Source organism: Indicator indicator, chromosome 27 (genome assembly GCF_027791375.1).
Source record: "Indicator indicator isolate 239-I01 chromosome 27, UM_Iind_1.1, whole genome shotgun sequence".
Lineage (NCBI taxonomy): Eukaryota > Metazoa > Chordata > Aves > Piciformes > Indicatoridae > Indicator > Indicator indicator.
Genome location: NC_072036.1, coordinates 10,851,415 through 10,876,576, shown reverse-complemented (window position 1 = coordinate 10,876,576; position 25,162 = coordinate 10,851,415). Strand labels below are relative to the sequence as shown.

Sequence of the window (25,162 nt, the reverse complement as noted above, 5' to 3'; positions counted from 1 at the left end):
CAAGAGGCTGCCCTAAGTGCTTTTGCAGACATTTTGTCCCTCTTGCCTCATGTACAGGACACTATTTAGGTCAGTGGAGGTCTATAAAGGAATAGATCTCAGTATATTCCTTTGGTGTTGATCAGGACTCAAAGGGTGGAACTAGCCTTACCTTATTTTAGATGCCTATCTCAGACACAGAATGAGTACACTGTGGTTAACTTCAGCTTCTTTATTGATTCATAAAAGAGAAACAGGCCCATTAAAGGGATGAATCATCCTGTACATCTACTCCAGAATGAAATGGTAAAATGACTTGCTCCATAAAAATGACTACTCCTCTCCACTGACTATAAAAGAAATTTACAGTGACAAGTCTGAATGCAGCAGTCCACATCTGGCACAGGGGTAAGAACAGGCAGATGATGTTTTTCTCTGCTCAGGACATTTCTTTGTAAGAAGAGAAAGGATGTTTACTTCCCCTTGAGCTATGATAAACCTGGTGTAAATCACCACAAGTGCATGTGTACAACAAAGCATCAACAGACACCAACGTAAAAGGGAAGCTGGAAGAACATGTAGACATTGTACCCTGGATTTCAGAATTCTTATTCAACAACTTGTTGAAACCACCACATCTGATTTTCTATACTAAATCTTCAATTATGCAGAAAGAGAAGGGATAATGCCTGGCTGAGTCTCTGCATACAGAGATGCAAGTAGTTGCCAAGACCCCAGGAGGCTGTCTCAAATGAGGGTCTCCTTTGCCAAAACACGAAGGTTTCTGGGTGTTGATTTTCTGCCCCTTTCCTCAGGCCATTCCCCAAATGCACAATCACTGACTAAGGGACATAGTTCAAAAAGCCATACTGTAGGGCAAACCTCAGCCCTGAAATACCACTCACCTAGGAACTGATCCCTCACACAAACAAATCTCAAGGACAGGCATCTCAGGGTGTACAGAAGATCAATACAAAAACTGAAGCTATGAAAGCAGAGGCAGCCAGGAAAAACCAAATCAACAACCTGCTCCACATGAGTGATCACTCCAGTATCATCAGCTGCACACATCTCAGTCTTGGCTCTACAGTAACACCACTGAAAATACTCCTGAGTTCATCACATTACATAAATTTTTAGGTGATGAATGACAGAAGGCACAAGGCATAACTCAGTCTAATTCTTGCAATATCTGATACTTTCCCTACAGCCCTCTCTCTGTCATGGCACTGCATGCTTTGGTGGAAACTCCACAGCAGCTACATTCTTTCCATAAGATAAGAAAACACCCACACTAAAAAAAAAAAAAAGAATAAAAGAAAACATTTTGTTTGCTCAGTCTCTCCATGAAAGGCAAGAATGAGTAATTCCAGTTATGTCTCAGCTTTGTTTACAGCTTGGTTACAGAGAGGAGAATACTATTTAGATGATACTTACCACAACAACTGGAAGAATAACCATAAATGCTAATCCATATACAAGCAAAACCTAGAGAAAAATGATGAAACAGTGCATTAGATACTTCAGTTACTCAATACCACACTTGTTTAATCTTTATCCTCAAACACAGGCAAACATTTTTATTACCACAAGCTTACTACAAATTAATGCAAGCTTATTGCATCACACCTTTCATTAGTTCAGAAGAACAACCTAGAAGTGGTATAATCAGTTGGGGAGGGTATAAATAAGGAGTATCAGTTTAGTGTATGCAATCTTTACATTTTCTCTGGTGGGTTTCTTTACCAATTCAAGAGCTGGCAGCTAAACCGGGATGCACTGGACAGAAACATTACCACCTTAAAAGAAATCAAGCAGGTAAGGCAAATACTTTGGAAGAAAAAGAACATGTAGATGCTGCTTGGCTACAGCACCACAGGCAAACCTAATGGAGTCACAGAAATCCAGCAAACAAACAGTTCTGTGTTTCCCTGCAACAGAAAACAGAGGTGGCCGAGGTCACCACAATACAACCTTGCTGTCACTGCAATGGGATCCTTCCAAGTGTAGTAATACTTTACTCTCAAAAGTTGGATTTCAGCTACTCTGACACCTTTGACTCCTGAAATTTGTGTCAAACATGCTTGTATTAATTACTTGTTCTACTTAATTATGCACATTTTGAGCAAAAACATTTTGGACACTAGGAAGAAGGTCTTGACTCTGAGGATTGTGGAACACTGGAAGAGGTTGCCCAGAGAGGTAGTGGAGGCTCCATCCCTGGAGTCATTCAAGGTCAGGCCTGATGAAGGTCTGAGCAACCTGATCTAGTTAAAGATGTCCCTGCTTGCTGCAGGGAGGTTGGACTAGATAACCTTTAAAAGGTCCTTTCCAACCCAATGCATTCTATGATTTTAAGGTGAACACTTGAAAGATCCTTTCCAAATGTTGAGCTAAGTAACTTGACTCACCAAAATTGAATTTTTCTGATCCACAATCCAAGCTGGCAGAGCTATACCAAAGCTTGTAGCTGTAGGATGAAAGAAAAGAGATTTGCTTTCAAATAATTGCTTTAAAGTTTTCATTGATTTCCAAAATAAAAGAATTACCAAAAAAAAAAAAAACCCTAAACCACCAACCCACACAAAAATCTCCATGCTTAGCCCTCCAATCAGCACAATTCTAACAAATTGAGCAAAATCAAAGGAAATTAGAAATTCACTCTACTATGCAAGAAAATAGCAAGACTTCAATGCAACATCTGAAACAAAGATTTTAGCTTCATGCAGTGCAGTGGAATAGATAAGCAGGATTTATTAAAATACAGCAAAACATTTCTCACAGATGGAAGGATTTCTGAGCTTTGCCTTGCAGAGTTTAGCAGTTTAAAACACACAGTTGGGTGAGTAAATGAACTACAAGACAACTGAGTAAAAAGTTGTGTTAGCTTGTAACTTTAGGGAAGTGTTCTAAGCTGTAAACTGTAGCAGCAGAATCCTCTGCCAGTTCATTTTTTGGTGTGATTGGTAATAAAGGATCACTGCTCAGTTCCAAGAGTCAGGCTTCTCTAACAGCAAGATCTACACAAGGAGCAGAGAACACCATCACATAGTTTGTCTTCAGACACTTTAGTGGCAATAAAGTGAACATCACAAACACTACTCATTCCAACACCAAGTTCCAGGAAATCAAGAAAAGAGGGGGAAAAAAAGACTCTGCAAATCTCTAGGGGTTACTTAAAACCAAAAAACCACAAGAAGCCACCAAACAAACCATGCTTTCCTCAGCACTAGCAGATTTCATGAGGACTACTGCCTTAAATAAGGACAGGCTAGGACCCCTATGTACTTAGATGCCATTCTGATACTGTCCCCAGCAGACTGTGACAGCCATCAGTTCAGCCAGCCAGTTGTCATGCACAAACCTAATGTGACTCCTATAGTAGTTTCCTGCTTAACTATATTGGTAGTAGTAGCTCTGCCTTTTTCTTCTGTAAGCAGAAGTGCCTTTGGCAGGCCATGACCTAGGACAGCCAGAATTTTTCTGAAGGAAGAGGGAAGATTGTTTCTTTGAAAACAGTGGTTCAAGAGCTGAGGGTCTTTTTCCCTTTTAAACTTCATTTCCTACATTGGGTGGATATAATTCAAAAGAAGAATTTCCCTCATGTCATCCTGCAACTTCACAAGTTACAAATTCCATTTATCACTTCTAAGCCTTAACTCATCCCATGCAGTTATGCAGCCTAACTTCTTCCCACAAACTGCAGGGCATCAACAAGCAGAGATCTGTGAAGGCCTGACCTAACAAGAGAGCAGATGACTGCTTGTAATCAGTATCAGAGGCAACCTGATATACACAATATTCTTCCTCAAAGCTAGTCAGCTTAAACAGTGGTCACAAAGATGTTTTAGGAATGACTCATCAATTGCAAATAGGAGGGGTGGGGGGAGGAAATCTATTTAGTTTCAGTCCTAAATTGTTTTAGTTTGGATCATCTATTGTAAAACTGTAACACATGATCATCAGGATTATTTTCATGTAGCTGCCTGCCCAGGAACAATCAACCAGCATAGGACTCCTCAGGATGAAGGTGGCAAAGAGCTACACTCAGACAGTACTGCTGCCAGCAAATGGAAGGCAGATGTGTACACAGCATTTATTTAAATGCTAGCATAGCCTCACCTACATCCCTTTAAAGTGTGTTTATTGCATTGTGGCTAATTCATTTGTTAATATACATTTACAGTATCTGATCAAAGAAATGCTTAAAACTGGCATGTTTCTAGTAAGCATTATTCTGTTTGTTACTCATACCTCCTTTTAATATTGGCAAGTCTCCCCAGATGCTTACTGAAGCTGACTAAAAAAAAAAATATACTTATTTTTTAAACAAACTCTTTCCTGCCTTTCCACCACCCCAGAACCAGTTTCACAAGCAAGTTGATTTGCTGCATAGCTTCAAATCATAGGCAAAAGTTATTCTATGTATCATTAAGATCTGAGTGCTTCCAAAACCATCAGATATCACACAGCTCAACACACACAAATTACAGGACTGCTGTCATTCACAGTTGTTACCTTGTGGTCCATCTGGATTACCAAATTCTTCCCAATTCTTTCGTGATTCTTCATCAGTTAAGCTAGGTTCAAGAAGAGATATTCAGTTAGAAAGTAGTAGAAAGAAAATTCCTAAATCATTAGCATACAGCAACTTTCAAACGTGGCAATGCTTCGACTGTCCTCTTAGAGATGGTTTGGCAAGCTAGACAGCTTCTGCTATTGTTTGTATGAAATCTGATATAAAACAGTGCTGCTGTATGCCTCCATGAGACACAGGCAACTTCTTTCACCACTCTGACAGCAAAAGAAATCAGACACAGAAGGTGCCCCCTTGGTATAGGAGAGGGAGCAACCACATCTGCCTTTCCTCAGAGTGACTGAGGACTCACCAGCAAAGAGCACTTTTCAATGCCAGGTTACAGGTTATAGCAAATTTTGAAAGACAACAAAGGTTGAAAACAAAATACACAAGAGCAGTTGATACAGAAGTTGTCCATAGGAGCTTTTAATTCTCTTATCCCAGACTTTTAGCATGTGTGTATTTCGGTTTTTCCCCCCTGGAACTCCCCAATTTCATATTTAAGAGGAGAGAATTAAATTAAGACACTACCTCCTAGACCTTACAGTTTCTATGCCTGCTCTGAAATGACAATTTCTTGGCAATAACGTAACACCTCAAACAGTGTCTCTGTTACTAGAAGGCAGAGCACTGCTTCAGGAAAAAGAACAGCAGGCACTCACTCCTTCACTACATGGAAGATTTTGTCTCATGGAAGAAACCCAGCAAACGAGTCAGACATCTCCTGACTGCTTCCAAGTCTCACATTTGTTAACAAGCAGACTCATTCAATGGGCAGCTTTCTTCCTTTTCGAGACAGTCATTTACATCAAGGCATGCCTCTGCCACAGCTCTTGCACTATCAAACTGTATCACCAAGCTTTTGAGTGCTGGCTTGCAAAGCAAAGCAGAGGGATGTTTCAGGGGCTCACAAAGCAATGCCAGAACTGTACTGCAGTGCCTACTGAAGAGACTTTCACAGGAACACAGATGTGGTTGAGCAGAAAGTATCATTTGCAAACTGCTCGAGTGAGCTTGCTGTTGGTTCTTCTCACCTCACCCCAAACAGGACTCTCAAGGTCAAACACAGACAACTAACTCCAAAGCAGAAAGCACAACACCAAACAGAACAAAAAAAAGAAATGGGTAGATTCAGATTGGATGTTAGGAAGAAATTCTTCCCCATGAGGGTGGTGAGACACTGGAACAGGTTGCCCAGGGAGGTGGTGGAAGCCTCATCCCTGGAGGTTTTGAAGGCCAGGTTGGATGTGGCTCTGAACAACCTGATGTAGTGTGAGGTGTCCCTGCCCACGGCAGTGGGGTTGGAACTGGATGATCCTTGAGGCACCTTCCAACCCTAACAATTATATGATTCTATGATCTGGTACTAGTCTCTTTTCAATGGTGTCCTGTGATAGGACAAAGGCCAATGGATACAAACTGGAATACAGGAAGTTCCACCTCAACATGAGGAAAAACTTCTTTACTGTAAAGGTGATGGAGGTCTGGAACAGAAGGTTGTGGAGCCTCCTTCTCTGGAGACTTTCCAGACCTGTCTAAATGTGTGGCCTGCCCTAGGTTCTGCTTTGGAGGGGTATCCCTGCCCATGGTAGGGGGGGTTGGAAGTAGATGATCTTTGAGGTCCCTTCCAACCCAAACCATTCTATGAATCACTGAAGAGTAGAAAAGAACAAAAAGCTCTCAACATTCCATGTATGAATGACATTACTAAATCCAAACTCATATCTTGTTTGTGGAAAAATTCAGTAAAAAGGGATTTCCTTTATACAGAATTCTAATATTAGACATCACCTATCAGATATTTAAAAAAAAAAAAAGGCAGCTCTGAACACAGGTAAGGTCAAAAAAACACTCTGGAGAAAAAGGGGAAAAAAGAACTATACAGGTATCATGAAATAGTCACCAAGTAAAAAGGTAGGCAACAAATGAAAGGGGACATGGGGAAGCTGAGAGAAAACAGAGTCAGAATGAAACACCCTTGTCACTAGATGGGAAGAGACTTAAAATACTGTCTTGAAATGAACAGTCTATTTCTTTTTTAAGCAGTGCTTCAGAATTGCTGTGACAGGGCTGGCTGGTTAAAAACCACAACACTCATTTTGTTCTTTGTCATCTTTAAGACTTAATATGCATCATACTCTGGAAAGCCTTTTCTTAGCTGACATGGAAGTTTAGTACAAAGACCTAACACCTTACAGCATCCTGACAGTTGCTAAACAATTAAATTCTCCTTCCTGCCTTGTACAGAACAAATATGCACTGAACTGAGACATGTTTTGACTTTCATTACCTATCTGAAAACACTTTTTTTTCTCCTGGCTGCTTAGATCATCCCTGCTACTGCCTGAAAGGTTTCCCTCCCCATAATATCAAGTTCCATTTTTTAAAAGGGAAATGACAAAACCCCAAAAAGAACCCAGAAACTTACGCTGCATAGGCCTTGGCAATCCTCATGAACATAACTTCATCTCCACCTTTATCTGGATGGTATTTCAACGACAGTGCCCGGTACTGCTTCTTAATTTCTGATATGCTTGCTCCCTTCCAAAAAAAAGGAAAAGGTTGAGTTCATTAATAAATCATTTCAGTCAAACCCCTTCTTCCAGATCTCTATTCTAAAGTAGGTTGTGCAGTATTCCTCTGAGCCGTTCGATGAACTACAGATTTATGCTCTGCTATAGGATGGGGAAGCTGCAGAATGATTGCATGGAAACATGATTATATTATTTTTCTCATAACATTTTTGTAACCATTACATTTTTAAATCAAGTTAGAAGTCACTGTCTAATAAAAATTAAAAAAAAAATCCATTCAGATGACTGGGTATTTTTTTTTTCCTGGTCTACCCTGTTCATCCCATTCATCCTTCCTGTCTGTGTGACAAATCTTTGCCTAAACATATTCATGACTACAAGGAATTCTTGCTTGCAATATTCTATTTAAGCAAGAGTTCATAGATCAAGAATGATGGCTCACTTGCAGCTTGTAGGCAGAAATAAATCTGTCAGTCACCAGGAACAGTGGATTGCCCTGCCACTTAAGAATGCCTTTGACTAGACTCATCCTACCCATAAATTATTTCCAACTTCTTGAACAAAGGGAATGCATTACCTCTATCTGAGAAAGAGACTGATTTTTATTCTACTACAGCACATTGTTAAATAACTCAACATAATCCCCAGTGCATTAATTTTTAGACTGGACTGTGAACTTCACTTCTCAAGATAACCCAGAGAGCTTTATAGTAAGCGCAGGTAAAGTTTTTCCAGTAAGCTACCTGCTAACTTTCAGAGAACCATTACCATAGGATCTTTCCAACATTTTGTGGTAGAGAAGTCCAGGATGCTGACCTTAACTGCAGAATAAACACAAAACTTACTGAAAGATGCTCACAGAATCATAGAATGATTTGGGTTGGAAGGACATCAAAAGGTCATCCAGTCCAACCCCCTGCAGTCAGCAGGGACATCCTCCACTAGCCAACAGTGTGCCCAGGTGGCCAAGAGAGCCAATGGCATCCTGGCCTGCATCAGGAATAGTGTGGCCAGCAGGAGCAGGGAGGTCATTGTACCCCTGGACACAGCACTGGTTAGGCCACACCTTGAGTACTGTGTCCAGTTCTGGGCCCCTCAGTTTAGGAAAGATGTTGAATTGCTGGAGCATGTCCAGAGAAGGGCAACGAGGCTGGGGAGAGGCCTTGAGCACAAGCCCTATGAGGAGAGGCTGAGGGAGCTGGGAGTGTTTAGCCTGGAGAAGAGGAGGCTCAGGGGAGACCTCATTGCTGTCTACAACTACCTGAAGGGAGGTTGTAGCCAGGAGGGGTTTGGTCTCTTCTCCCAGGCAGCCAGCACCAGAACAAGAGGACACAGTCTCAAGCTGCGCCAGGGGAGGTTTAGGCTGGAGGTGAGGAGAAAGTTCTTCACAGAGAGAGTGGTTGGCCATTGGAATGTGCTGCCCAGGGAGGTGGTGGAGTCACCATCCCTGGAGGTGTTCAAGAGGGGATTGGACATGGCACTTGGTGCCATGGTTTAGATAGTCATGAGGTGTAGGGTGACAGGTTGGACTCGATGATCTTTGAGATCTCTTCCAACCTTCTTGATTCTATGATTACGTTGCTCAGAGCCTTGTCCAGCCTGATCTTCAATATCTTCAGGGATGGGGCCTCAACTACCTCCCTGGGCAACCGTTGCAGTGTTCCACCACCCTCATGGTGCAGAACTTGTTCCTAACATCCAATCTGAATTTGCTCTTCTCTAGTTTGAAACCATTGTCCCTCATCCTATCACTGCAGGCCTTTGGAAACAGTCTCTCTGCGGCCTTCTTGTAAGCCTCTTCACACCCATCTCTTCATGCCCCTAGTAACATCTCTGGCTTTAACTCTGCTTGTCCTTAAGACAATGTGCTTTATCACTCTATCAGTTCTTGGAGCATTCTGGTATTGTTTTCTTTGCCTGGCTCAGTGCCTTGAGCGTGTGTACAACTTTTCATTAATAAATACTAAGTTACAATTCACTATACACTTCTTTTTTGTTCTCTCTTGTTACTTGTAGAAATTTGCCAAAGATGACAAAAGAAAATCCTTGGATGACCTAATGCCTAAGCCTGGTTTGTTTAACTGAAGTCAACCCAGATAAATGAACGTTTCAGCTGCATGGTTCCAGCAGATACCATTCAATAACAACAATTTATCTCCTTCCTGTGCGTCAGTGAGAACAGGTCAGCAATCAGTCATTCACAGAGGAACACAGCAGAATTTAAATAACACAGCAGGAAGGTCTTGTTTTACCTGTCTAGCTAGAATCAGGCTAGGAACAGCAATGATGCCTACCCCCATCCTGACAAGCCACATCACTGATAGCAAGAAACAGAGCTGTTAATGTTCATACACATGTTAAGCTCTCTCACACCAACAACACACATCAAGTTTAGTCAAAACAGGTCCAACTCAACATTCTTCCCTATTCTTCTGTTGAGCTGTATCTACAGTCTACTTCCTTGGACTGGAGAGTAAAATGTGCCTCAGAGCAGGACTGAGAAGGTGACTATTAGTATTCAAAAGAGGAGCTTTATATCAGGAATTAATAACCACAGGCAGAGAATTTGCTTGTGGTTAAGATGAAAAGACTGTGACAAGACTAAAGAAGAGTTTAAGAGATATCCAAAAGGTCTGTTTGTCTCCTCAGGATATGTAACTTTTTATAACCAGGCTTTCAATACAAATGAAGTACTGCATCTGTTTTCTAGGCAAACTCTACAGCCTTTTTTTGTCCACTTCTAATAATATTGGCTGGTTAATTACTTAGAATTTGCTGTCTGTGTTCACAGATGCAAAGTAACCTTTACTACATCAAAATGAGTACCACCAACATCCTTCAGTGAAACAAGAAAAGTATTGGGACACAACAGCTGTGAATCAAATAAATCCCCATTCTTCTTTATGCAGTTTATTCAGCAGCATCCCTAAAAATGGCCATTGAGAAGGTTTTTAGAGGGCATACAAAGCAAAATAACTTGTTTGCCTGTACCAAGCAAGGAAAACAGCATCAGAGTAGGATTCAGAATAGATACTGAAAAACTCATCTCACTATCTTAAGGAAGTCATTAGAGTTGTGATACTGAAGTTATAGATTAGTATAGATACGGGCAAAGAACATCTAGCAACTGACTTCACAAGATCCAGCAGATGCCAAAGGTGAACAAAACCACCAAGTGACATTCACCAAAAAGTTAGTTTATTTTGTTCCTTAACACCCCCAAGCCTTCCATTTGTCATCTAGACATACACTGAACAGTTAGAGTAGTCCAGAGTAATGAAAGGTGCTGTTACTTACAGGATCCAAATGTAAAACCTCATAGGGGTTGTATTCTTGATACTCTCGGTCCGTTTTGGAAACTTTGTATGCAAGAAACAAAAATAATGCCCAGCCAGCAAGGAGGACTATTTTCCTGTTTGAGGGGGGAAAAAAAAAAAAGGAAAGGAAAAAAGGGGGAAAAAAAAAAGCATTTCACATGTACAAATCCACTGGCTGTAGCATAACTCTAAAAATAAACATAAGAAGCCATTTAATCTCAGTCTGCAAGAAACAATATAATAATAGGAAGAAATATTAAAGCAAGTTTAAGGATTTCAGCTGTAACACCACTTCTGACACAGATGAAACTGCTCCTGACATCTAAGCCACTTCTCTTCCACTTTGTTTTTTTAAACAAAGGCAACTCACTAGCAATACAGACTCTTTCCACTTTTTAAACCTCTGTCCTCAGCAGCTATATAATATTTCCTGTTTTTAAAGGGTGACTTTAACCTGATCCCAGACAAAGTCAATGCTTAAAAAAAAAAAAAAAGCTAAAACAGAGGCATAACAGACAGCAAAATATTTTGAGGATGAGAGCAACCAACAAATAAATGAAGGACATAAACCCAGCAGCTTTGAATATACAAATCTTTGTTGTTATTTGAATATATATGCTTACATATTAAATATTTAAGCCAAAAGACATTCCCTGCACCACTCATTTCAGCGAGGGAGGATTATTTTTTGGAACAAATAAATGCATTGCTTGCTTATTTATTACTGCTGAGGTTCCCTGGTTTCATGTAGCAGGTATTTCATAAAGAACCAACAGGATCCATCTTGCTATCAAGCTCTACCTGATAGTAATAATGAACTATTAATTATTCAAATAAAGCTGATTGCAAACGTTTCTTCTGTGACACAAAAGCTATTATTGTCTAACTAACTGCAGCTGCTTTGATTACAAAATATACAGTTTTAGAAAGATAAAAATGTAGGAACTGCTTTAATGGGATGTCATGCAACTGCAGTGCACTTACTTTACTGTAGGTATTATGTTTTGCTGTGGTTTTAACAATCTCAAACGATACCACAAGCATCTTCCATAAACATTTCGTATATTCTTTAATCGAATTTGCTCTGTAAAAAAAAAAGAAAAGAAAAGAAAAGAGAGATTGTGATTAACCAATCTGACAAAAAGCAGCACAAACATGCTCATTTCATCCTGGATTTAATACAGGAGGAGGTAGTACAAGGTCAGTTGGAGGACTAACAAAAGGTCCTGCAATATGAGAGGAGGGAAAAAAATGACTTTTATCCATCTGAGTGCCACTGCACATCCATAAACAAGAAGTTGGTCAGATTATTCTCTGATTCCTAAAAGGAATCCTTTCTATTTTCCCCATGCCACATAGCAACCATCACTTGTGAACCCACTCTTTGTCTGGCTCATGGCCAGCAGGAGTAGGGGAGTGATTGTGCCTTTGTACTGGGCACTTGGTGAGGCCACACATTGAATACTGGGGGTCAGTTTTGGGGCCCTCACTCCAAGGACATTGAGGTGCTGGAGCTGCCCTTCCAGAGAAGGGCAGAGAAGCTGGTGAAGGGTCTAGAGAACACGCCTTATGAGGAGCAGCTGAGGGAACTGGCATTGTTTAGTCTGGAAAAGAGGAGGCTGAGGGGAGACCTGATTGCTCTCTACAGCTCCCTGAAAGGAGGCTGAAGCCAGGTGGGGGTTGGTCTCTTCTGCCTAGTATCAGGTGATAGTATGAGAGGAAATGGCCCAGAATTGTGCCAGGGGAGCTTTAGGTTGGAGAGTTGGAAAAGCTTTATTGAAAAGTGGTAGGCATTGGAACAGGCTGCTCAGGGAAGTGTGGAGTCACCATCCCTGGAGGTGTTCAAGAAATGCATGGACATAGCATGTCAGGACATGGTTTAATGGCCATGGTGATGCTAGGTTAACAGCTGGCCTTGATGATCTTGGGTCTTTTCCAGCTGCAACAATTCTATAAGTCTATGTGCACCATTACATCTTATTCCTGCCATTTTACAATCAGCTCCAACAAGTCTCCCTTCGCAGTGTGTCAGCTACTGTGTGCAGGAAAGACAAACCCCCAAAACCTAACCCACATGCAAAAAACAGTGTTTGTATATAACTGAAGAGTGCAGCAGCTACAGCTACTTCCTCAATTCAAAACATGATGCTTTTTCCTCCTCTTTGCAACATCTGCTTTTCATAATTTGCTCTCATTTAGGTTTTTCCTCTTGAAGGAGGGGAAGGAAGAGTAAGATAATGGTTATTTGTAAGCCATGTAAGCTCAGTAATGAGGGCCCTTGGCAAGAGAGCAAACATTAACAGCAAACTAGCCACCAAGATTTCCTCCCAGGTCCTTTCAGGGAGGAAACTGGATTTACACTGTGAGCATCACCAGGACAAGGCATGGAAGCTCTCCCTCTTAAGAGTTTTCAGTTGTATTTCAGAGTTGTATTTAAGACCAACTTAGTCTTGGTCGAAGGTTTTTGACCTCAGAAAAAGTATGGCAAAAAGCAAATAGCTTGCACAGAAACTCAGTAAGCACTGAAACTGTGTTAGAAAGTGATTCCAATCCTGTTTAAGTAACTCATCTATCCACAGATTATGTAGGCTGACCTGCACCACTTCAAGTGAGTAGGTCACTAATCATCTTACCCACAAAATAAGATCACTTGGCCCTTTTCAGATTAAATGAGAAAAAATTAAGAGAAAAAAAAATTCTTCCTGTCTCAGTGCATTTGGATACTGCAGGTGAACCAAGTGACTGAATCTGCCAATTTCAGAAGTTTGTGAATTATCTAAATGAAGGAATTGTATTAACAGCTTTGATCCAAAGCACGTGTCCATCACCTCCTAAAAAGGCTTAAATCTCAACTTTGCACTTTGAACAAGGTGATGCCCTCCTTCATCTTAACCACAATAGTAGTTATGGTACATGGAAACATTTTGCTCTGGCTAATATCTCAAAGGTGATTATGGAAGACAACCTCTGTTTACTTATCCTGAAGATACTGGGAGGTGGAATGTGGTGCTTGGTGACCTACTTGAATTTCTAAGCAAGCATGTAACTCAGATTAAACATCTAGAACTTCAATTTGCAGTCACCAAACTATCAGGGGCCAGAGAAACACGACCATAAAGCCAATATTGTGAGCAGAGGAGAATATTTTAAACTCTGGTTGATTTGGCAGAGAGGAGAAACACAGATGATACCCAGCCACTCACCAACTAGTAAAAGCAGAGAAATATTAAAGCTGGCAGAGACAAGGTACTGGGACCAGAAAAAGTACTCTGGGTTATTCTGAACTACTTAAATCTATATAGTGCATCTTTCCTCAAACAGCATGACATGACACAGCTTGATGGGGTTCCTTGAGAAAAATCAGTAGTCCCACCACCCCCAGAGAGAAAGCAAGCAAGATAACAGAGGACAATTCATTCCCTTGCATCTGATCCAACTCTTGCTGGGCTTGAAAATAAGCTTCCAAACTCATCTCTTGGTTTCGTGCAACACAAAACCACACAAGGATTTTGCAGCTCTTCTGACAGGCAAAGGCTCTTCACATCCTTAACACAGGTACTAAACATGAAGCTTTCTACACAAAAAAAGAATATGACTAATATTTGGTTAAGCAACTGCCCACTTAGTTTGGTTTGTGTAAGGCTTTGGAAAGCACTGTGAAGGAAAAATTCAGGAGACAATAAACCCAGGGTTAAAGTGCAAGACTAACTCCCTACTAGTAGAATGCAAATTAATCTGGCACCCTCTCTTTGCAATTTATTTATTTTTTCCCCCTCTTTTAAGACAAAAATCGTGGGAGATCTCCAGTGATTCAGAACTGGATCCAGCACAACTAGAAGTGAGCTAATTGTTACTCAAAATTAAACCACAATTGTTAATGCAAAACTAAAGAGACACAACCAGCAGAGAGAACTGGCATTTCAAAGAAAATAATTAAAAAAAGAAAAAACAGTTGATGGCATTAAAAACTTGACAGATTAAGTTATGAGGACTAAAAAGCTCTGCCACAGAAACAAGGAAGAAAATGTTCTGTGGGTTTTAAACAGTCACTGGCCAGCTATGAAAAAAGATACTTGAACAATCAGACATCTGAAGCCTCACAGAAGACAAAGGTGCTTAAGTTTCATAGACTCATAGAATACCAGGTTGGAAGGGATCTCCAGGATCATCTAGTCCAACCTTTGAAGGTAAGAACATAGTTTAAATGAGATGGCCCAGCACCCTGTCAAGCTGGGCCTTGAAACTAAGTTAAGCATGAATTGCTCATTGCAAATACTGTCAATAAATTGTTGTGCAGTGCTGAAGCAAGATGAAGCCAACTGCTCAGTTCAACCACACTGACCCAGCTCAGCCACTGGATCCATCCTGCATCCCAGCCCCATGGCCACTTCTGCAGCACAACCAAGGGGCTGTTTGTAACTGTCCTGCCTGACCACACTGCTTGCAGAAATACCCAAAACATGAGAATGGATTACACCAGGGCTCTTGGAGAAACAGAAGGGGACAAGAGAATGCTGTTTACTTAATCCTGTAAAACTAAGCCTAACAGGATGTGAGTCCTTCTAGTGTTTTGGCTAGGGCTTTTTAACAACCTTGTCTTCAAACATCTGTGACAATGCCCCAGCTCTCAAAGCTGCCTTTGTCCAGCCTCACAAGTATCAGATGACCCTCTCCTTACCCCACCTGCACTCTCTCTGCAAGAACAGCTGATACCCTTCACCTTACCATGCCAAAAAGCTTCCAGAAGGCATTAGAGGAAGGCACCATGGAGAAGAGAAAAAACAGTTGTGCAAGGTGAGCAAAAGAGTTGGCATAAGGTCAAATAAGAACCGACCATGGGAGACAACAGGGCTGGAAACAAAGGGCTTTATAACAATCAGAGAACTGGGAGTTTGGAACTGGTTTCAGTTTTCATTAACAGCTGTAGAGAGTCATATTTTGTGACCAGTCTCACAGTAGCACCAAGGAGAAAAATAAAAATATTAAAAAAAAAAAAAGGAAGGGGGGGAAAAAAAGGAAGGGGGGGAAAAAAAGGAAGGGGGGGAAAAAAAGGAAGGGGGGGAAAAAAAGGAAGGGGGGGAAAAAAAGGAAGGGGGGAAAAAAAGGAAGGGGGGGAAAAAAAGGAAGGGGGGGAAAAAAAGGAAGGGGGGGAAAAAAAGGAAGGGGGGGAAAAAAAGGAAGGGGGGGAAAAAAAGGAAGGGGGGGAAAAAAAGGAAGGGGGGGAAAAAAAGGAAGGGGGGGAAAAAAAGGAAGGGGGGGAAAAAAAGGAAGGGGGGGAAAAAAAGGAAGGGGGGGAAAAAAAGGAAGGGGGGGAAAAAAAGGAAGGGGGGGAAAAAAAGGAAGGGGGGGAAAAAAAGGAAGGGGGGGAAAAAAAGGAAGGGGGGAAAAAAGGAAGGGGGGAAAAAAGGAAGGGGGGGAAAAAAAGGAAGGGGGGGAAAAAAAGGAAGGGGGGGAAAAAAAGGAAGGGGGGGAAAAAAAGGAAGGGGGGGAAAAAAAGGAAGGGGGGGAAAAAAAGGAAGGGGGGGAAAAAAAGGAAGGGGGGGAAAAAAAGGAAGGGGGGGAAAAAAAGGAAGGGGGGGAAAAAAAGGAAGGGGGGGAAAAAAAGGAAGGGGGGGAAAAAAAGGAAGGGGGGGAAAAAAAGGAAGGGGGGGAAAAAAAGGAAGGGGGGGAAAAAAAGGAAGGGGGGGAAAAAAAGGAAGGGGGGGAAAAAAAGGAAGGGGGGGAAAAAAAGGAAGGGGGGGAAAAAAAGGAAGGGGGGGAAAAAAAGGAAGGGGGGGAAAAAAAGGAAGGGGGGGAAAAAAAGGAAGGGGGGGAAAAAAAGGAAGGGGGGGAAAAAAAGGAAGGGGGGGAAAAAAAGGAAGGGGGGGAAAAAAAGGAAGGGGGGGAAAAAAAGGAAGGGGGGGAAAAAAAGGAAGGGGGGGAAAAAAAGGAAGGGGGGGAAAAAAAGGAAGGGGGGAAAAAAAGGAAGGGGGGGAAAAAAAGGAAGGGGGGGAAAAAAAGGAAGGGGGGGAAAAAAAGGAAGGGGGGGAAAAAAAGGAAGGGGGGGAAAAAAAGGAAGGGGGGGAAAAAAAGGAAGGGGGGGAAAAAAAGGAAGGGGGGGAAAAAAAGGAAGGGGGGGAAAAAAAGGAAGGGGGGGAAAAAAAGGAAGGGGGGGAAAAAAAGGAAGGGGGGGAAAAAAAGGAAGGGGGGGAAAAAAAGGAAGGGGGGGAAAAAAAGGAAGGGGGGGAAAAAAAGGAAGGGGGGGAAAAAAAGGAAGGGGGGGAAAAAAAGGAAGGGGGGGAAAAAAAGGAAGGGGGGGAAAAAAAGGAAGGGGGGGAAAAAAAGGAAGGGGGGGAAAAAAAGGAAGGGGGGGAAAAAAAGGAAGGGGGGGAAAAAAAGGAAGGGGGGGAAAAAAAGGAAGGGGGGGAAAAAAAGGAAGGGGGGGAAAAAAAGGAAGGGGGGGAAAAAAAGGAAGGGGGGGAAAAAAAGGAAGGGGGGGAAAAAAAGGAAGGGGGGGAAAAAAAGGAAGGGGGGGAAAAAAAGGAAGGGGGGGAAAAAAAGGAAGGGGGGGAAAAAAAGGAAGGGGGGGAAAAAAAGGAAGGGGGGGAAAAAAAGGAAGGGGGGGAAAAAAAGGAAGGGGGGGAAAAAAAGGAAGGGGGGGAAAAAAAGGAAGGGGGGGAAAAAAAGGAAGGGGGGGAAAAAAAGGAAGGGGGGGAAAAAAAGGAAGGGGGGGAAAAAAAGGAAGGGGGGGAAAAAAGGAAGGGGGGGAAAAAAAGGAAGGGGGGGAAAAAAAGGAAGGGGGGGAAAAAAAGGAAGGGGGGGAAAAAAAGGAAGGGGGGGAAAAAAAGGAAGGGGGGGAAAAAAAGGAAGGGGGGGAAAAAAAGGAAGGGGGGGAAAAAAAGGAAGGGGGGGAAAAAAAGGAAGGGGGGGAAAAAAAGGAAGGGGGGGAAAAAAAGGAAGGGGGGGAAAAAAAGGAAGGGAAAAAAAGAATGGGGGGGAGAAAAGGAGGAAAAAAGGAGAAAAATAAAAAGGGGGAAATATAAATAAAGAAATGGGGAAAAAATAAAGAAAGGGGAAAGAAATGTATAAATGGGGGGGAAAGGAAAAAAAAGGAAAAAAAGAAAACAAAAGTGGTGTCAGCAAATTAAGCCTTTTGGATAAGGTAAATAGCACACACCTAAATCAGTTGAGTCCTTAGCACTGATGTCCTGGAATAGCTGTGCTGTAGAGAGGGACCTCTTCTGACAAATACTGATTCAAGACATGATGCTAAGAAGCCACCACTTTTTTTTTTTTGGTAATACATACTTTTGAGCAACTCTGGATCAAATCTAATCACAGCTGATTAAACCATACCAAAGCAAAAAGCACCTCATGAATTTCTTTCCCAGCCTGGGATGCCAATGGTCTTATTTGATTAACAAGCCCAAAAGGAAACAGGGGACTAAAAAGATGAATGATTGTTTATAGTTATCTGTCCGGAACATAAAGAGAGAATCAAATCCTTCCCAAATTGAGGCTAAATTATTCAAATTATTCAGAGCTATCCTGAGGCACTTCCTCTGTCACATGTCATCATTAACACAAATTGGCTTGTGGAATTCAGAAACAGGCAGCTACTTGAGAGAGGTACAGACAGCAGAAAGCCACTGGAAACACATCACTGAGTAAGAAATCTATAATCCTGCTGTATCCAGGAAAAAAACAGGCTTCCTGTTTATTTACAGGCAACCTATGTGATTGTGTCAAAGAAAATATTTAGTAAGAAGAAACTAGTTGCAAGGGAGGAAAAAAAGAAACAAAAATCAAAACAAACAAAAGAAACAAGGGCTGGCAAGAGCCAGAATACCAGATAATTACTGTACTTAAAAGCAGCAAGGTGCTCCTAATGAGCAAGCTGTGGATAAATCAAGTCCTTTTTTTGCTTTGCCTTCCTCTCCCAAGGAGCTTCTTTGTCACACAAGTGGATTTGCCATGTCACAGAACTGGCAATATCCTGCAGACCCTGAGCACACAGGGATAAATACATAACATGCTGCTCAGGGTAAAGCTCTGCAGTGAAACAGGGATTGTACCTTCTTTGGGTTTAGTTCTGGAATCCTTCATCTGTCAGGGAAGAGGTAAAAGTTCTCTGTTTCTTCTAGCTGCAGATCATAGCTCCTCATTAAAGCCCAAGAGCACTTTAGGCACTGTCCTTTGATATGGCATTACAGGGAGACAGGTATGGGGGGAAATGCTCATCCTCCAGTCAAAACTCCTCATCTGATGGGTAGAACCCTTAGCAATAGTGATTCTCTCCTGCAGTTTTTAACATAGGTATTAGAAAGCCTTGAAAAGCAAAGGTGTAATGTAACCATGGGCTTTTGAAATCATGCAGGGAGGCTGCAGAGGGACTTTTCATAAGGGTCTCTAGCAGTAGGACTGATTGGGAGCTGAGGGAGAGTAGAGTTAGACTGGATCTGAGGAAGAATTTCTTCAGTACAAGTATGGTGAGACTCTGGAGCAGGTTGCCCAAGGAGACTGTGGCTGCCTCCTCCCTGGGAGTGTTCAAGGCCAGGCTGGATGAGGCCTTGAGCAGCTGAGTCTAGTTGAGAGGTGTCCCTGCCCACAGTGGGGAGGTTGGAGTAGATGATCTCTAAGGTCCCTTCCAACCAAAGCCATTCTATGATCTAAAGCATACAGAAGTTTAAAAAGATCATACAGCTTTTAGAACATCCAAAAACTAATAACCCCCTAATTTCCCCTAATAAGTGGCAGCAGGTTTTCCATCATTATACCTCAAACAGCAGGAAAGAACAGAAGTATGTCCTAGTCTCCTATGCCCTTTCTGCTTCCAGGCTACTCAGAAAAAGCAAAGGCAGCAAGTCTAAAATACAACTCCAATGGACTCTGTTAGAAAAAGAAATATGAGGAGGTCCATCTGAAATATTCCACCCACCAGTCAGGGACAATTCACCCAAAGGAGAATGTTGCTTGGATTCAAGAGAAAAGGGTTTCTTTTAGCAAGGAACACTAAGTGCCAGAGTTCTGCAGCCTAGGAAAAGCCAAAATCACTTTAAAGACAGACTTTCACAAAACTTATTTGCAGCATGTCATCATCTCCCTACCTTGCCTTGGAAACTTGTACCTGTGAAATGCATCAAGAGATGCAAGCCACAGATAGAGCCTGCAAGCCTTGAGTAAAGATGATGACCCAAGGGTACCACAGCTCCAGGCATTAAACCTGCCCTGGTAAAACTGAGGGTAATGAGCTCAGCTGAAACCCTGTTCTGGAGCCTTTTTGTTCTTCCCAGCAGCTTTGTAATGCATTATGGCTATGCAGTGCCCCAAAACAGGATAATTTATTTAACCTAGACCTGAACCAACTCAAAGATTGGATGAAATCACAAGCTTTCACAGATGCATGTGCTTAACTACAAAGAACATCAAAATCTATGGCCACTTGTTTCAGCACATGTAATTGCCTATCTCAATTCAGCAGCACAGGTATAAGTCAAAATGTACACCAAGTTCAGCAAACATCAGCATTGTGCAACAACTGCTGTGTTACCCAACTGCAGTCACTCAGCTCTTGCTCTTCATTTCCTTTCTAGATGCTGATGTTTAATCCACACAAGCTACAGTAAAACTGGTTCACAGCAAGGTCAACAACACAAAGATACTTTGATGGGCACTTACCCATCCCTAACTGCTGAGGAAAAAAAAAAAACAAAACAAAAACAACATCTTCAACTCTTACAATTACCTTACTGAAAAGCAACTTTAAAATTCTCACTTAAGAAAACAATTCTTAGTTAAGAAATTAATCTGTGCCAGAGTAACATTTTAGCAAACATATTTTTTGTTTCCAAATCATGAATAGTCATAGAATCACAGAATGGGTTGGGTTGGAAGGGACCTCCAAAGGTCATCTAGTCCAATCCCCCCCTACAGTCAGCAGGGACATCATCCACTAGATCAGGTTGCTCAGAGCCTTGTTGAGACTGACCTTGAAGAGCTCCAGGGATGGGGCCTCAACCAACTCCCTGGGCAACCTGTTGCAGTGTCCCAGCACCCTCATGGTGCAGAACTTGTTCCTAACATCCAATCTAAATCTCCTCTCATTTCAAACCATTGCTCCTCGTCCTGTAACTGCAGGCCTTTGCAAACAGTCCCTCTCCAACCTTCTTGTAGGTCCCTTTCCTCATGGTTAATTTATGTTGAAGTTGTATCAGTATTTACCCAAAACACAAATAAGCCACAAAAAGTATGAATTGCTGTATTTTTTTTCCCCAATAAAACACACACAAGTTTTAAAGACACAAGTGAAAGATAAACAGCATGACAATTTCACCATCACCAACAACAGTTTCCTCCCCTGGAGCTCACAATCTCATCCTGCACCATCCCAGACATCCACAAAGTGAATCCTAGCTAGAAGCTAATAAAACATTAAAAGTAATATACACAAAAATGCACACAAAATCAGTTTTAGCTCAGATTAACTTCTTCCAGTCCCTCACACTGCTCAGGTGCTCCCTTTGGCACAGGGGAGAAGAACAAATAAAGACTTTCTCTGTTAGAGCACTGCCACCTCAAAAGCAGTTATGAAACAGCAGCCCAAGACAAAGCTGAGCAATTAATCTTTTGCAAAAGCATTATTAGCTCTCCAATGACCACTGAGGGGACAAAGTCACCAGGCCAAATCCGTTTTACAAAGTCAATTACCTGTCTGTGTGGTTTATCAAGGCTGAGGCTCACAGGGTGACTACCACACCACAGCAAAACCCTCCCAAATACAAATGCATTGATCCCTGCTGCAGGCTGCAGCCATATTTCCTATGGACTCTCTCTCTGAAGGCCTGGAGAAATCAGGTTGCTTCAGAAAGAACTAAGAGCAAACACTTACTGGCTTGCCAAAAAAAAAAAAAAAACCAAACAAACTATCCTGCTAGAAATCTGACATAAGGTAACACCTTTTGTGTTTTTTCAAAGTAGTAAAGCAGTACAGATGTAGACTTACTTTCCAGTCTTCACTATGGCAAAACCAAATGTTGATTTTCATTATTTTTTTAAATTATTACTTACTCTATGGGCATTAACTACGTAACTACAGCACAGAACAAATCCTGCAATGGTTACAGACCATCAGCAACTCCCAAATTTTTGGTGCTAGCCCCCACTTGAAGGGACCGATGAATGCTTTGCACTCTCATTTCTCTCACCCCACTGCATCAAGAACCAGCAACCTGGCAGTGCATGTGTAGAAGGGAACAGTGGGCACCAAAAGCTTGACCTCCCCACTGTAAGCACTTGACTCTTGCTTCAGGCCCTGCTCTTACAACACAATGCAGCTGAAGCTCACCCTCCAACCAAGTTTTTACCAAAAAAGGAATCTGCACTGTCTTTTGGGTGCTCTGGTTCACACTGTAAAGGGGTCTTGAAGTGAGAAGGGCAGGCTTGCATCAGAGGCTCACTCCAATTCAGCCTTCTCCCTCCCAGCAGGCTGAAGCAGCTTCACAGTCCACCAGCAGGCAGGGATCTCAGCAAAGCTGATTCAGTTTGGCCCTGGTTGGAAAATCTGCTCTAAATTCATATCAGAGTAAACAGTCTCTGATCAAAGTCTAGATATCCCTGCTTATCAGGAATCAGAGGCTAGCAGTGCTGGCAAATTTCTCTTCTGAAGACACAGATGTTTAAGGCCAGGCTGGATGAGGCTCTGGCCAGCCTGATCTAGTGTGAGGTGTCCCTGCCCATGGTAGGGGGGTTGGAACTGGATGATCCTTGTGGTCCCTTCCAACCCTGACTGATTCTATGATTCTACGTTCTCTTAACTTCCAAAACTATATACACATGTGTTGTGTTGGGCTGGTTGTTCTTAGTGAACAAAAGCCATGGCTAAACAACTGGTACTTTGCATCATCACAAGGTGTTCATTTCTTACTGAAATCCAGTTCAAATGCTGGCTCAGGTACAGCTGAACACATATGAAGTTGTGTGAAGACTATTAGGAGGACTTTGCTGGAAGGAAGAAGCATGACAGCCAGACACTTCAACAACCAGAGCACCACAAGGAAGCACAGGAGTGCTCCATTAGCCTTCAATGTGATCTGCACAATACCTCAGCTCCTCATTCAGAAGGAGCCTGCAGAACAGAACTCAACCAGGAGACTGTAGGCAGGCTATTAAATTGTATGCTTAAAAACTGGGAGCACAGTCACATTTTGAAATCCATTAAGACAATTACGAGGCAGAAATCTTTCTTTCATTTCCATTCATTGCCACACCTGGCAATTTTCACTTAGTTGACTCATTTTTGTGCCAACAGTGTAATAAGATTTACCTTGTGTTTTGGAAAGTATGGTTTGACACAGCTCTGTAAGAACCTAGCTCTAACTGCAGAATTGATGTGCAGCAGGCCTGCCACACGTGAGACCACACTGACTGAAAGAATTAAGTAATGTTTAAAGGCAGGTCTGTTTGGGTACAATCCAGATAGTCATATTCCAAAGTGAAGTTTTTCATTTTCTGCCAGTCTGTAAAGATATCTGAAGATCAAAAACCAGGCAACTAAAGTGTTTCCAAGTCTGACAGCGTTTCTGCAGCTTTTTCTGCTTCTGTCAGCCCCTTGAAACTTAAGTTCATAGCACTGAGTATCACTACTGGCTGTACCAGCACCTCAGTGAAGTCACAACAGTTTTGCTAAGAGGCAGCTTTGAACTATGGAAGAAGCAAAACATTTATGAGAAAGAGTGATTTTTCTCCTCCATTGCCTCCCACCCTTCCCAAGAACAAAAATCTTGAGTTTTGGAGAAAGGTCACAGAAGTTCTCTTCTCTCTTTCTGATCCCCTGCGCCTTAAAAACAACACCAAGATTACAAAATGTCTTCACCAACAACACCGCCTCGCTTTTGCAACAGTCAGGACAGAGAAACATTTCTTTGCAACAGAAAGAACTAACTCCTCAGCCATACAACAGGTAGTATCTGGAGGGCAGAGATCAGTCCTTTGAAAAGGTTCTCTAGCCAGTGACCCAACAGAAGCCACAGGCATGGCTGTCAGTAACCAAGACTGCAAACTGTGATGACTGAGCATCAAATCAGCATTTATTCAATCTTTTTTTTTTTCCTACTTGCACCTTACTAGAAGGGAGAGGAATAAGATTTCACTGCTAAGTATTTCTTTTACATACATAAATCAGGTTAACCAGAACGAGGCATTTAAAAATGGCATATGAAAACACTACATCACCACCAGATAGTGAGGATGAAAAGATGCAGTGAACAGAAGGGATTCGTCTCAGATTGTCAAGCACAAGTGTTCTAAAAGGTCAGCAGCTTCAGCGACAGAAATCAGCATCAAGCATCCCCGTTCTACTGACCATTTAATATCCTGCCCTTAGACACAATTCCTACACCTTTCTCCATCTCAAAACTACAGTTGAAAACGTATTCCTGTGCAACGGACATGGCAAAACACCTTCTCCTTCCAAGAACAGAGGGGATGCAGGAAAGACAAAGAGGGAAATGACTGTGGAAAGGAAATTTAGAAGTGTTCAGAGAAAACTTTCTGACGTTTTGAGGGGGGAGGGGGGGCCACAAAACATATTCCCAAAGGGTGGAACAGAAATCATTGGACATTAAACCATGACTTGCAGCTGTGAAAATTACAGCCCCATTTTCACACTCAACTGTGACCTTACAGCTTAAAAAAAAAAAAATCCAGAGCCTGATAACTTTTCCTCTTTGGCCTCAACTCTATAGTTTATTCTTTTCCCACGGTGGAAATTCAGGTCATCCGCCCTGAAACATCCCGGGAAGGCAAGTGGATTTAAAAAAAAAATAAATAAAATCAAAAAATCCCCGAAGAAAGCCAAAACAAAGCCTGAGACCCCAGCGCAGCAATGACTCTGCAGGAGCGGCGGCGCGGAGCACAGCGTGCTTTCGGGGAGGCGGGCTCGGAGCCTCCCGCTTGCCGTCTGCCCCCGGGTACCGCTAAATGGCTGACAGCCACTAAAACACCAACCCCGTGTACCCTAGAAGGGGCAGCCCCCGAGGTCGCGCCCCGCCGTACTCCCCGCAGCGCCGGCCGGGTGCTCCAGGCGGGGCGGAACGCCCCGCTTCGGGCCCGGTCCTGCACGGCCGGGTCCGACCCCTCTGTACGGCCGTGCGCGGGCGGGAAGTGGGGTGTAGAGGGAGAAGGGACGCGGGCGGACGGCAGGCGCAGGCCTGGCCCGGGGCAGGGCCGCTCACCGGCGTGCTGGTCCCGTGGCCACAGGTAATAGGTGGCGGGGATGACGATGAGCCCCACGAAGCTGGTGAGGAAGTAGAAGAACGTGTTGCCGCTGTCGTCGTACTGGAACTGCTGCCCCGCCATGGCCGCTCAGCGCCGCGCTGCCCGCCCGCCTAACCCCCGCGGCTAGCGTCCCCCCCGCCGGCGGCCCGGTCTCGCCGTCCCGGCTTTGCGCGGGGCCGAGCCAGCCGCTCCGGGATCCCGCGAGAACGAGCACTCCCCACACCCCCTCGCGGGGAGCCACCACGGAAGGAGACGTGTCACTGTGCAGCCACCATAGCCGCTGTGACGTCACGGCCGCCCACGGCCCCGCCCCCGCGCGCTGATTGGCTCGCCCGAAGCCCCCTCCCTCGGTTTCCGGCGCTTCGGCTGGGGCGGGGTGGGGCTGGCCGGTCCTGGTCCTCTGCTGTCCGTGATGCGGAGGGAGAAAAGGCTAATTATTGAAATCGAGTTTGAATGTGCTTTGAAACGAGGTCGAAGGTCCCTCAGAACAAAGTCCCTAA

General features: G+C 43.0%; 1 protein-coding gene across 2 annotated transcripts in view; it reads right to left on the bottom strand.

Annotated features, from left to right (window-relative positions):
- The window catches only part of SEC63 (SEC63 homolog, protein translocation regulator), a 46,605-nt gene extending 21,862 nt beyond the window's left edge, over positions 1 to 24,743 (bottom strand). For both annotated transcript variants that reach the window (XM_054393046.1, XM_054393044.1), the window contains exons 1-7: positions 24,620 to 24,743; positions 11,394 to 11,493; positions 10,390 to 10,504; positions 6,987 to 7,099; positions 4,498 to 4,559; positions 2,391 to 2,449; positions 1,417 to 1,467 (exon numbers count right to left, since the gene is read on the bottom strand). In XM_054393046.1, coding sequence (XP_054249021.1) covers positions 1,417 to 1,467; positions 2,391 to 2,449; positions 4,498 to 4,559; positions 6,987 to 7,099; positions 10,390 to 10,504; positions 11,394 to 11,493; positions 24,620 to 24,743 — 624 coding nt within the window. The remainder of the gene's footprint in view (positions 1 to 1,416; positions 1,468 to 2,390; positions 2,450 to 4,497; positions 4,560 to 6,986; positions 7,100 to 10,389; positions 10,505 to 11,393; positions 11,494 to 24,619) is intronic.
- Between the last annotated feature and the right edge of the window lie 419 nt (positions 24,744 to 25,162).